Source organism: Botrytis fragariae, assembly GCF_013461495.1.
Source record: "Botrytis fragariae strain BVB16 chromosome Unknown tig00000054, whole genome shotgun sequence".
NCBI lineage: Eukaryota > Fungi > Ascomycota > Leotiomycetes > Helotiales > Sclerotiniaceae > Botrytis > Botrytis fragariae.
Genome location: NW_023500993.1, coordinates 194,838 through 208,759, shown reverse-complemented (window position 1 = coordinate 208,759; position 13,922 = coordinate 194,838). Strand labels below are relative to the sequence as shown.

Genomic DNA, 13,922 nt, shown 5'->3' with positions numbered 1-13,922 from the left:
TCCTAATGCAATTCATTTCTTTAATATATAATCTAATTCCTATAATATGCTTTGCAAGTGACATGAATCTATGAAGTGATAGAGTGACTAGTATTAACCAATCAATCCCCCTTCCCCGCAATGAATTCTGATGTGGAAATAGACTTCAATTCGGTATCTACTTAACTAACTAAGATGACAACGTTGAGAATTGGCAACTCTATCAAGAAAACTGGTAAAGATACCCTACAGTACTTCTGTTAACTTTCTGTATGAGAGACCAAGTATTGCGACTTAGGAGGAGGGTATGTGATTTACCACTTCTCCATCCCATCTATAGCTAGCTACCTAGGTACTATCTACGAGTAAAGTTCCAGGACAAAAATCCTGTGAGATTATTAGAGATAACGATAATTACCATCCCACTCATCTCATCTCCTCTCTAAACTATCTATCGCTCTATTCAACCCTCCCAAACTTGCTACGAAAATCCGTGATGCGGAGACTTGTCAAACTTGGCCACCTATCTACCTACCTACATACAGTAGAACCAACAATTTCCATCTCGTCTCTCTCTGCACCTTCACACCCATGAATGTAGAAAGAAATGCAATGCATCATCTATCCCCTGGGGAAGTTGCAAAACCTGGTGGCTTTGTGCTAAATATAGATGGTGGGATGGGATGGGATGGGGTTGAAAGATAAAAATAGAGCGCGAGGAATAAAGATATCCATTCACTCTCTTTGAAGATATGATAATATGATGATTCACATTGCGCTTTTGACCTGAAATTCTAATAAGATGGTTATCGTTGTTATAGGATATTGCGAGGTGTGAGTTATATGGAAGTAATGTCTAGTTTTAGGATACATCTCCGTGAGATTTTTAGGGTTTGATAGCTGGGAGATGGGATTATCAAAATGTATGATGCGATCTTCTTACGGTATAGGTATTAGATGCACGAACACCAGCGAGGGAAAGGAAAGTTATCTGATCACGACTAGAATGATATTTTTTTACACTATTGTCTGTATTCTACTCGCACCCATCCCATTCATACCCGATCGCACGATATTCTAAAAATATATGTACATCGCACTCGAAATTATGCTGTCCAACTAACGCTAGCTTTTTCATCCTAAGATTATTAGAAATCGAACAAAGAGAGCTTATCCAGAATGCCTAGATCTCAAACAAGAATGTCGCGATCGACTACTTTTCTTCTCTTTTTCTTCTTCTCTTTCATTCTTAAATTAGAACCAATCCAGTGATCGGCCAGAGAGAAAGAACAAGTAAGAGCAGTTCCAAGATATTCAGAGACAGTGATTGCATACACATTTATACACTTTGCATCGAATGAAAATTCGCAGATGGCGTTGTATTTCAGGTCCACTTCAACTCTGAATGTCTACCCAGGGATCGGGGAATGGGATGCACGAACTCGGTGAAGTTGGAGATATGATAACAATAATAGTAGATACATATACTCGTGATAAAATGGGACGAAATGAGGTCAAATCTTTGTATGGTAAGTACTGTCCCTATGTCTCCGAATAACCTCTCGGCTCAATGATATAATCAGATGACGGGTGGCAAGCCATTGTGCGACTGTCTGTCCTACGAATTGCCTTGCCTTGCCTGGTCTTGATCTGGGTAAGGCAAACTTGGGATAGAGCTTTTATATTCTCCAGGGGCGATTTTAATGCAAACGAGGAATTCACTGAAATTCAAGCCGTTGGTATGTTTGTGACAAAATGCCCATGCTGTAGAAGGTATGAGTGATTCACATCCACCCGAAATCCTAACCATCACCTAGAGAACCGCATCTCCACATCCTTCTCGTCCAAAAACCAACCTCATTCTTATCTATATAAACTTCGCATTTATCTTTCAACAATGATTCTACCTTGAAAATGTTAGGAGGCGAGCAAGATGTCGACAGGCGTGGTGTTGGAGCGCGGGTAGATTCTAAGATGAATAATGCATGTAGAGTCTACAGTAGAGGTAACTTTATGAGGAGGTCGTAGTAAGAAGTAGTGTTGATTTGAAGATGTTGTATGAGAATATGATGATAATAACACCAAGCGACAGTGAATTCAGACTCCGTCTCCATGATTATTTGCATTAATCCAGAAACATGGGGTACCCTTAGTGGCCTCCGGCACTGCATAGACTTCTGCGATGATGGTAGTTTCGCAGCGAAATATTGCAAGGAACGCATATCACCTATAGCGGAGATCTGGTGGCGATATTGCTATAAATAAACTGATGTAGAACATAAAGTTGCTTCTCCAATCACGCAAAAAATCTAGCAGACTCTCAGCTGGAAAAGGGACAAAGGTGGATCTCGAGCGAAAAACAAAAGTCTGCTCAGCAGAAACAAGGCAAATGGCATGCACCTGTAACAATGAGGCTCGGTGACTCTCATCCCAGCATATGAATTTCTGACGAGGGACGACTCGATGACCCAAAAGTGAGTTACGACAGGCAAAACGAATATTTACATACAACAGTGGGGATTCGCTGGTGGTCACCCACCCAACTACTAATCCACCGATCTGAAGCTTGTGTATGGCAGAGCGGACGGGATGCCCAATTCTCTTCAGTCTATGGTCGTATGTGCTTGAGATGTTGTTGTCAGAAAATATGTACTCTTTTTGTACGACGCGCAAATCAAACCGTGATGTCCAGACAGCCGTTTGTTATTGAGACTGAGTGTTGATGATGATATGGATGGATGATCAACAGGACTATCAGATCTATGAATATTTTTTGAAATTGAATAGCAGAATTCTATCGTATGTACCATGTACCTAGGTATATATAGTATATATATCTTGCCCTCGGATTGTTGAATTATTCTCGGACGCAATGTGAATTAATCGAGTACACACGGGAACTTTGTCAATCAATTGACGTATGTCGTCTTGTATCTTCTTGTAAGACCATGGATAGTGATAGTAAACGCATTATCATCTGTCGATCATTTTGATGTAACGTAGTGATTTGCATTCGGGGACATGATCATGGCGTTGAACACAAGTTGTTGTCGTCATACACTGCGAAAAGTAAGTAAAACCAGTGTACGGGATGGTAAGACTTGAATCTTATCCAGACTTCTTATCCAGACTCAGATGAAGGTCGATAACTGTGTACGATGAGAAGATCCCAGAAATAGACGAAATTCCACGTTGATAACTCGTAGATGATGACGAACTTGCACAGTTGCATAAACCATTTCCATGCATTGATATTTTCAAAGCATGTATGACAAGCTCACCGTCATGCCCCTTTTCACGGCTGTATACAATCTACCGGCGAATCTTCGATATCTTGGCATTTGTCGATAAGCTGGAAGCTACTAGGGAGCTCGCTGGTGTCGGTACTAGGTGCTCGAGTATTGTGGAGGAAACAACCGCACAGAAGACGCCGGTGTATCAAATCAGTCGATCCAGCAAAAGCCATATCGGGTTTTCGACAGCGATAGTAAATGGCCTCATTTCTGTTGTAGAAATTATGGAGTTAACAAAACCCGAAAGAGATCTTTAATCAATGAAGTGTGAACACGGCAACATTATCTTGGTTCAAATGAGTGCTCCGTATCTAGGTAATTCGACCACGATGAAGCTCGTATTGTAAATTCTGCAATTTACAAAGCAAATCTTAGAGATTTCGTGCCGAGTAAGGTTCATTAATCAAATCGCATCATTTGCGGATTCATTCCATGATGGAGATACGAAAATAGACATCTTCAAAAACACGGTGATTAAATCTCCTCCAAGATACAATTATCACTTGAAATTATGATCAACCAATTTTGGAGTCTCTCATCCCGATGAGGACTGAGAATTGAATATATTTGGAAATTGAGTCGACGATTTTCTACCAGGTTCACAAAGATGCTTAAATGGAACGCAGACGACTGGGAGTCTGGGAGTCTGGGACGAAGCACGGTCTGATCATTTTTTATTAAAGAATGGGATTTGAATCATGAGTGACTGGGACTGTGAGTGGACATGGGAATATATGGAGCATCTAATTCATCGAGCCTATCAAATTTGGGCATGTATTGAATCATAATGATTTGAAGATGGATGAACAGAACTTGTTCACTGTCCTGACTCCCGTGAGTGTCTACTCGAGCAACTTGTGAAACAATCATCTAAAGTAAACTGGAGCTGCACAGCATCCATATTCACATTCCGTGCATGATTATATGATTACAAGATAGAACGGCAACAGCAACGGCAACAGCAACAGCAAAAGCATCAGCATCAGCATCAGCCTCAGCCACAGCCACATCATCAGGAATCTGAGATGATCTTGAATTAGAAGCTTTGAACCGTTAAATGTGACTTTGGATAAGCCTTAGGATGAATTGGTGAGATGGAAGGATTTCAAGAAGATTAAATAATTGATCCAAAACCTGGAGTCAATCGAGATACAGAAGGGACCTACGCCTTAAAGTTACATTTGGAGGAGCTTTTGGGATGGATAATCATTCCTAGAGCTCCTAGTCAGACAAATGTCAGGCTTAGGGTGAAGTAAAATTTATAGGGGTTCTCACTTGATCAACCAAAGGGAATTCAACCGCTAATTGGTCTTGTTCCTGCGTTAGATGAATTTAGATCGACCCTGTAGTGTACGCTACTCCGGCACAAAGCCACCAAGACTTTCAAACCATGCATTTTCTCTGGTCCGGCCTTCCTTCGGTGCGCATGAAAATCAAGCCACGAAACGTCAAATCGCAAGGAACGGATGAACTAGGTCTACAACTTCTCATAGGTTGAATGTTTGGAATCCCCCGAAACCAAACGTGAGAAATGGGAAAAAAACATCCCTCACACTCCTGTTAATTAGAGTGGATGTCATAAGGAGGCTAAGTTTGCCTTTGGGTCAGCGGTGTATACATTGGTCACCAAATGGCTACACATATTAGCCCTAGCAAAAGTTACTTTGCACGACTACCGGTTTGAGAGTGATTCCCCTGTAAATCCAACTACGAATTGGGTATTCTTTGCTAGCCTAGTGGTGGGCAAGTGTGGAAAGTCTCTCCACATGGGACCGCTGAAAAGCAGCTCTTCCTGGTCAATCTCCTAAGCGGCCAAGCCCATCTCCCATCTTTGTTTAATCTCCCAAGCTTATATGGGGTTGACTTGCCCCTCCTCTATTCACTTTTCTTCTTCATCCAAACAAGTCAATCTTCCAGATCATACATATCTTCTTTTGACTTCGGTCGTCCATTCTTTACAGAACAAACCCAACAGATCAAATTCAGTAAACCCTCTATCACCGCTCTTCAGCACCTTTAACCCTCAAAACTCAAATAATATTCAAAATGCGTTTCTCCGTTATCGCCGTTTCCATCTTCGCTGGTGCCGCCATGGCTGCCACTTCCACTGACTACGTGAGTTTGAACAAGATTTTATTGAAGAGATTGAAGGGCACCTGACTAATATTTCCTTAGGTCACTGAGGAAGTCACCATCACCTCTTGCGCCGCAACTGTTACCGACTGCCCAGCTCGCAGCACCCAAGTTTCCACCACCATCTACTCAAGAACCTCCTCTACTGAGGCTGCTCCTTCATCTGTTACCCCAGCCGGTCAGCCATCCAACAGTGGACCAGTCGCCTCCGGCCCAGCTTCGAGCGCACCAGTAGCTTCCGCCCCAGCTTCAAGTGCTCCAGCCTCAAGCAAGCCAGCTACCAGCGTTTTGGTTCCAGTGGCATCCTCCGCAGTTAGCAGCGCACCAGTTGCATCCTCCCCAGCTGGCAGCGCACCAGTAGCTTCTGCCCCAGCCTCCAGCGCTCCAGCTTCCAGCAAGCCAGCCAGCTTCACCCCAACTTACGCCACACCAGCTGCCTCTTCCGCTGGCTCTTCCCTCGGTGTTGTTGTTTCCTCCCCCGCTCCATCCGTCTCTGTCGTTGCCATCACCACCTGTATCCCAACCGTCATCTACTCCACCATCTCCCTCTCCGGACTCGAGACCACTGCTCCAGGTGTCCCAGCCGCTTCCGCCAAGCCATCTTCCACTGGATACATCTCCGTCCCAGCCAACGGTACCACCCCAGCTGCTACCCAAACCCCACTTGCATTCACCGGTGCCGCCGCCAATGTTCAAGTTGGAGGAGCTGCCATCGCCGCCGTCTTCGGACTCGCTGCTTTCCTCTTGTAAGCATCTGATTGCTCACCTATCGACAATTTTCACGCATTTGCATCACAATGGAATTTTTCGGGCGCCGGTACAAGTTATTTTTGGCTTGGGTCTACGAAAAAGGGGATAGATACCTTACGGGGGTGTTGTTTACTTTGTTTATTCTATTAGAGTCTGGTCTGGGCAACGACAGTTTGGATCAGAAGTTTTTTCTTCCTACGCGCAATTTTTTTTTCTTCAACATCGACATTTATATCTTAATTCTGGATATTTACATGATGGACTGGTATGGATCGTGGGATGGAAACATTTCAAAGAAATATGCAGAATTGGAATTGCTCGAGAACTAATGGGTAGAGAGTTGGGCTGGGCCATCCCTCCTGCTTGTCTTGAAGTAATTAAGTAACATTAATTCCGAATTAAGATTATTTGTTTGATATACTGTATCTATTTCGCATTTCAATATTGCCTTCAATTTCACCTTCCATCTTGCGTGAAATGAATGAACTGCATCAGATTAAATCGTGATTCCCTAGTAACCTTACATGATAACATACATGATTGAATGAAACCTCGAGAGACATTCCAGTTTCGTGTGAATAACTATGATGAATGATGAATCAAATTGAACCACTTAAAAATACGAGAAATTCATTAAAAAAAAAGTTTCCCCGGATCGCCAAGAAGGAGTGTTTCACCTGTGAGAGTGTTTTTTTTTTTTTTGGTTTTCAAGCATAAGGAAATTATGTTGATCTCGCCCCTGAAAACGTGAGGGGCTGTGTACGGAGTACTCGATTTGGATTGGATTGGATTGAGATGGATGAGAGGATGGGATCATTGGAATGGATGGGATCAGGGAATCCTTGCATCGTAATTGTAGAAATATATATATTCCGTATGATTCTGTGCGGATATGGATATCCCTAGTATGTCACAGGCAATTGGCGGGAAAGGAGGTCCATTCATCGATCGCTGTTGAGTCCGGTGAGTCCGGTAACTTCGGGTGCGGGATTTTGGATGGTGTCCGCTGCAACCGGTCGTTGGGGGACATGTATTGTGGGTGGACCAAGAATTTGATGGATGCTTTGTAGGTAGGAGGTATTAGGTAAGGTCTCTGGGTTTGGTAAAAAATGCTGTGCGAATGGTGTATGCAATAGATACTATGTATGTATGTATGTATGTATGTATGTATGTATGTATGTATGTATGTATAGTTATATATATTTGTAGTATGTATGTATGTATATATGTATGTATATATAGTTATATATATTTGTAGTATGTATGTATGTATATATGTATGTATATATAGTTATATATATTTGTAGTATGTATGTGTGTATGTATATATATTTGTAATAGGTGTAATATATATATGTATATACCAAGGACGCAGGTAGGTACTCGGTAGCGATACGTCGTATGCGTATTCTTGATAGATATAGGCAAGGCTGGCTACATAACACTCAATAGATGAATCTAATTGGCTATTTCGCATCAGTCGTCTTAGTCGTACAAGAAAAACGTTGCCAAAAACATAATGATACAGGTAAGTTGTAACCTTACACAGAATTCTCAACGTAAGGGTCCATTCACATGATTTCACATGCAATTTCCTTTCCTCTCTCTTCCCCATACGATACATCCCTTCACATCACATCACATAATCTTCAATCTTTTCATTTCTTCTCCACTCAAGATATGGATGAAAATAGTCGCATCTCTGACGATGCGTCTCTTCTAAATAGGTAGGTGGGAAGAAAGGTAGGTATCATCAAGCAATCAATCAATCAATCAATCAATCAATCAATCAGCCAATTACTTATGAAAGACTTGAAACTTTCACAATTGACAAACTCCGCGAGTCCGTCTATCCCCACTGCCACTCCTCGATTACGTCAACTACAAGTGGAATCGACTTTGCTGGCACGCACTGGCAGGATGAACAACGAGCTATCGAAGCTATGGACTTCCTGATGCTCGTTGTTTACGCCGCAACCAATCTCCCCAAAAGAATTCGAGCTCTAGACTAGAAGAAAATTCCACATTCTCACGAATCATAATATCAAACAACTCTTTCAAACAGGAAATATCCTAGTAAATGGTTAAAAAAATTGTTGGAGGCTCCATAAGGCTTATCGTATCTATCGTATCGCATCCGGAAACAGCGGAAAACGTCTTCAGCTTTCTCTTCCTTTTCTTTCCTGCCACATCTCAAAGTTATATTGCAAATCATAATAAGAATGGATTAGAAATAATTAATGTAAACAGGTTATAAAGCAGGAAATAATCGGGAACAAAGACGGAACCGGACAATGGCTTCAAAACCCTTCCCTCAGAAGGGCATCGAGCCATTACATGCTTCAACGTCAACTACCATTGCGGCAGATCAATACGAATTCAGCGATGATTTCTCGGACGAAACAGAAACCATGACAGTTCCTCATATATCAGATGAGGATGCACAATCTATCATCGGAGTTTCACTCAGTCATGCAGCTTCACGTTTGAGAACTTCGAGAACACCTGCTGCAGAGAAGGCTGCCGCCATGGATAATTTGGAAGGAGGTTATTTTGACAGCGACCCGGAGACTCCGCTAGCATTAGAGCCAACTGCGAATGGGCCATTCGATGAAGAGTTACCAACAACTACAAAGGGGGAAGGATTGTCATTGGAGACATCACCATCACCGAACCTTTCACACAAACCACTTCCTGCTCTACCTCTGCCATCTCCTCCTTCGCCATGGCGGGCAGGACCGAAGCCAATTGTCGTTACAGAACCACCAAATGATAATCGCACATCAGCAATGGCTAGTGTATTCAATAACGGGAATGGGAGGAAGCGTCAAAGTTCATTATCTAGTAGTGCTGATGCGCTTAAAAAACTGCTGCCAAAGGGGCTACCTTCAATGGCTCAAGTAGGAAACTTATTTAGTACATCAACGAGCTCGAATCATAAGTCTCGGTCATCTGTTAGTTCGCCAAGAAGCGCCACGTTCTCCCCTTTTTCTACCTCGCCTAGTCAATTAAAAGGCGAGGGCAATCATCTACGAATAACAATCAGGTAAAGGGGCACCTCACCACTCAATACCATCCATCACAACGTCATAGCCATTCACAACTTCAGAATGCGAGTATAGCGAGCAATAATAACACAACAGAAAGGCCATTGGTTCTTCGCAGAGCAACATCTGATGATTCATTACTATATCATAGCTTATCTCGAAGTTCCTCACTAGGTGATGATACACGATTCGAAAATCACCGCGAACAAGTTAATTCTCGAGTCAAAGCTATCAGAGACTCTTTTCAAGATCGATCGACTTTCCGAATGCCACAACTTCCCAGTATGCCAAGTATGCCCCGCGTACCCAGTTTTGGCTTTAGCATGAACTTTTTGAATTCCAGCCCAGCGTCGTACAGATCAAGGTCAATTACTGATGCACATTCAGACGTATTACCAGCAGTTATAAAAAAGAAACCACTCGAATCGAGTCCCTCCTTTTCGAAATCCGATTCATTTTTTGGTGGTGAGAATACTCGGTCGTCGACGAAACCTACAAGCGCTTTGGATAAGGCTATGGAACATTTGACGGGCGATGTCGTAATTATGGGTGGATATCGAGGATCGATACTCCGATCTGCTAAAGCACCAAATCATCAACTTTGGGTGCCTGTCAAGGTAGGACTTAATCTCCGTAAAGTGGACCTGGAAGTTGGTTTGGATCCAGAGGACGAGGAAAGAATGGAAGAAAATATAATCCCATCTGGGATGCTTAAAAACATTGGACCAGTGGATATATCTAGGCGCTTATTCAAACGACTTCGCAGTTGCGAAAATGCACAAAATGGGAAACTCAGAGTATGGGATTATGGATATGATTGGAGGTTAAGTCCGCATCTTTTAAGTAGAAAGCTGAAAGCCTTCTTGGAGACATTACCATCCAATCAGCCAGGTCCTAATGGAGAAAAGCCCACTGGCGCTCTGGTGATTGCTCATTCATTGGGGGGCTTGATCACGAGACATGTTGTGAATCGGAAGCCTGAGTTGTTTAGTGGAGTTATATATGCTGGTGTTCCACAATCATGTATAAACATTCTTGGCCCCTTTAGAAATGGAGATGCTGTTCTATTGAGTTCAAGAGTATTAACCGCTCAAGTCAATTTTACACTACGGACTAGTTTTGTACTCCTTCCTGAAAATGGGGAGTGTTTCTTTGATCTCCACACAAGAGAAAGATATCCCGTCGACTTTTTCAATTTGGATGATTGGATCAAATATCGCTGGTCACCTGTTACAGATCCACCACTACCACCAATCTCTCAATCTGGTAGTGGACTTGGCAGTATTCTCAATCTTCAACTACCAAACAGTCTATCAAATCTAACGATAACTGGAAAGAAAACTGGCTCAGGTTCAAACTCGGGCTCGGGCTCCGGTACAAATACCCCTCAACCTTCTTCACCATACCTCGGCTCTAATTCTCGCAACGAAAATGATGATCGATATCAATCAACCGATCAATCCAAAACTAGTCGAGCAGCAGAAGCTCTCCGTGGAGTAGATGGTACGGATCGTACCCTTGCACCTCAAATGGGTAACTCCCTTGGTAAATCTTATAACCCCGCTCCCTCGGTCTCCACTCTTGTCACTCTTCCCCGCGACAAAGCAATTGCCTATCTACGACGTACGCTAGTCGAAACACTTCAATTTAAAAAGGAACTTCATCACAGACCCGACATCTCGGAAGCAAATCGCTACCCTCCGTTAGCAGTCATTTATGGAAAGTCGATACCCACGGTTTATGGAGCGAAGGTCGCGGGTAAAGAAGGGATCCCGTGCGCAGACGTTTATGACAATCTGGCTTTTGCAAGTGGGGATGGAGTTTGTCTAGCGAAAGAGGCAATGTTGCCAGAAGGCTATCAGTTGATTAAGGGAGGGAAGGTCAGGAGTGATAGAGGGCACGTCACTTTGTTAGGGGATTTGAATGCGGTGGGGAGAGCAATGGAGGTGATCAGAAAGGGCAGAGGAAAAGGTATTGGATTAGGGGTTTCGCAGGGCTGATGAGTTGGGCATTGGTACCACTTGGTTTGCATTTTTAGCGAGATTGTATGGGAAATGAAAAAGGAGGGTGTTTATGGGAAGATGGAGTTGGCATATATATCTCATTTTCGATCTCACGTTTACATCGCATAAGCATAGGCATAGGAGCGGGCGGCATGGTTGTTGTATACCTATTGTGTATTTGAGTTACAGCTGTCAGTTGGTGTTGTATTTTGTTTCGTTTTGTTTGATGGATGGGTGTATAGCGTTGAGAAGGGTGTTTGGGTGTTGACTTTCTATTGAAAAGAATGGGAAAGTTGGATTGGGACATTTGAAATCACTCTGGGGAAGAAAATGGAAAAGTGGTGAAGTGAGAAGTAAGAAATTGATAGATGTTCAATGAATGTGTCGGCAACGATACATATGAGATTGTATGAAATTATACGATACGATATGAGTTATGAAGAGCAGATACATACATGGAATATTTATCATGTTGGAAATACGTGCTAGTCGCATTTGCTTTACCCAAACATATACATTTTCCCACGAGATACATGTCTACGTGTCTTGCTAGATGAAAGATTTGTAGCGCATTGCTCACTTGTCATATAGATATGATTGGGTGTAGGTTCTTGATGGATCATTTTTTGTTTTGTATTTTACGAGAACTCGATTTCGATAGCTGGAATAGTTTAATTTTGTAAGGGATGTAAAGTTAATTAAGTGATACATGTATATCTATATCCTTATGGATATGGATATGGATATGGATATGGATATAAGTGACTGTGGAATCTACATGATTGAGTCGATGGTAACTACTTAGGTACCTATTGATGAAAAGAAGGAGCATGGCCCTGTGTGTAAATTACTTACCCAGAGGAGATCGAATATCTTCGATCTTTTGAGAAGTACCTCAGTAGGTAGTCTTTACGCAAGGATTTATTGCTTGTCGTGTGTGAAAAATGCACATGCAACAAACACACTTGGAGCTCTGATATCAGAATGCCACACATAGCCATGCATCACCAGAAGGAATGATGGATTGTGTGGATGGGAATATGGATATGTAACCTAGAGATGTGCTGGAATCCCAAAGCACGACTAGCATCCGCGTTGCTTGCGCGTCTCACCGTTGAGTTTCATCATATTTCTAATATTTGAATGGAGACAGATGTTACTGGTTGCGAGCTTGAGCAGCCTCGGAGAATGATTCGTTGCGAGTCTGGTGGGCGGTGTATGTGCGACCGCGTCGAAAGAGGGGTAGCTTGGCTAGCAGCAGGTGACTAGATCTGATAAGGTGGTATTGCTATTTCAGAGCAAACGAATGTTGTGCGAGGCTTATTTCTTTTCCGGTTGGGTGAGTGAAGTGGAAAGTATATTATTGGTGGTGAGCTGAGTTGAGTTGAGGTGAGTTTGTTTGATTGTTTTTAATAAGAGGTCGCAGCCTCCCTCTCTTCTGGTTCACCTTAGAACAGAGGTCAAGTATTCACGAATGTAATCTCAATCTTTGGTTGCTATCAGTAGGTATTGTTGGATGTGCAACCATTATCATTTGTGTTTTATGAAAGGCTAAGGTAATGGACTTGTCTTTACATCAGACTGGAAACTAACAGGAAATGAAGGGTTTGCTCGATCTGAAATCGCTTGAATTAAATTCCTCTACCTACTCTTATCACCCGCAGAATCAATATGCCTTGGCGACCATACAGAAAACCAACGCCCAAAAACAGATGGTCCATATACCCATCACTCCACGACAGCGTAGCACGCCTACTAGCAGAGAGCGATCTCCATTTCGAATTCTACCCCACCGACGATTCTATCAGCTGTATCGAACAATACGACACTAACATCATGGGGAAATTCATATGTCGCAACCGTGCATGCACCTCCCATGGATGGTCGAGTAAGAAAATTGCGATCACAATCCGTATGTATTCTGGAGCGAAATATAATGGGAGAGTGTATCATCAGCGATGCAAGAGCTGTAACACTCTCAGTCAACCCATTCTGGATGATTCGTATGCGGACAGGATAGCTTATCGGATTAAGAAGTGGAGTGGAATTGAGATGGATACGCCGGTGTATTCTGGAACAAGCAAGGGTCCGCACAATGAGGATTTATGTGAGGGCTGTAAGGACGGTCATTGTAGTGCTCTTAATACTGCTTGGTAAGATAGTAGGCTCTTTACGCCGTATCTCATTCTTGATTCATTCAATGGTTGCTAATGGGATGCGGTGGTAGGATGGCGGAACAGAAATAGCTGAGAGGTATGGAGATAGTTTGTTGGTAGTCTTGATGATATGGATGTGCACCAGCTTTGAGGCTACATGAGACTTTTATCTTTTGCTATGGTAGTGATGGATCCTTTCCAGGTGCATAATAGTGTATGGGAATTATCAAGATTTGGAGATGAATGCAGAGCATGTTTGGAACTTTCTTTCTCATGACTTTCAAGCTGATGGGCCAGTGAGCTTTTTCGGGATAAGGTAGTTTGTATTTATCAATTCATGTTTCTCTGAAGAGATCGCTTGGCCTCTGTGAAGCATACTGAAGATATTATGATGATTTATGCTGCTTCAAACCCGTGGTTATCTATCTGCCCTTCCCCTTAAATCATAGCCCACTAAGTCACGCACGCGTCCGTAAAGTCTCTATTCTTTCCGCACTACATCATTGTCTACAGAGAGTGCGGGAAGTGCGGAAATCTATGCTCAGAGAGATATGAAGGAGT

At 42.7% G+C, this 13,922-nt stretch overlaps 2 protein-coding genes across 2 annotated transcripts; both read left to right on the top strand.

The window, feature by feature from the left end:
• Positions 1–5,196: 5,196 nt before the first annotated feature.
• On the top strand, positions 5,197–6,155 carry Bfra_004834 (putative surface protein sp1 protein; the record flags this gene model as incomplete). Its single annotated transcript, XM_037335226.1, has 2 exons — positions 5,197–5,387; positions 5,448–6,155. Exons 1-2 carry the CDS (start codon positions 5,319–5,321, stop codon positions 6,153–6,155), a joined length of 777 nt encoding a protein of 258 aa, XP_037192321.1. The 5' UTR covers positions 5,197–5,318.
• A 2,294-nt stretch (positions 6,156–8,449) lies between these two features.
• On the top strand, positions 8,450–11,202 carry Bfra_004833 (uncharacterized protein; the record flags this gene model as incomplete). Its single annotated transcript, XM_037335225.1, has 2 exons — positions 8,450–9,109; positions 9,160–11,202. The coding sequence occupies 2 exons, from the start codon at positions 8,450–8,452 to the stop codon at positions 11,200–11,202; spliced, it is 2,703 nt and encodes a 900-aa protein (XP_037192320.1).
• Between the last annotated feature and the right edge of the window lie 2,720 nt (positions 11,203–13,922).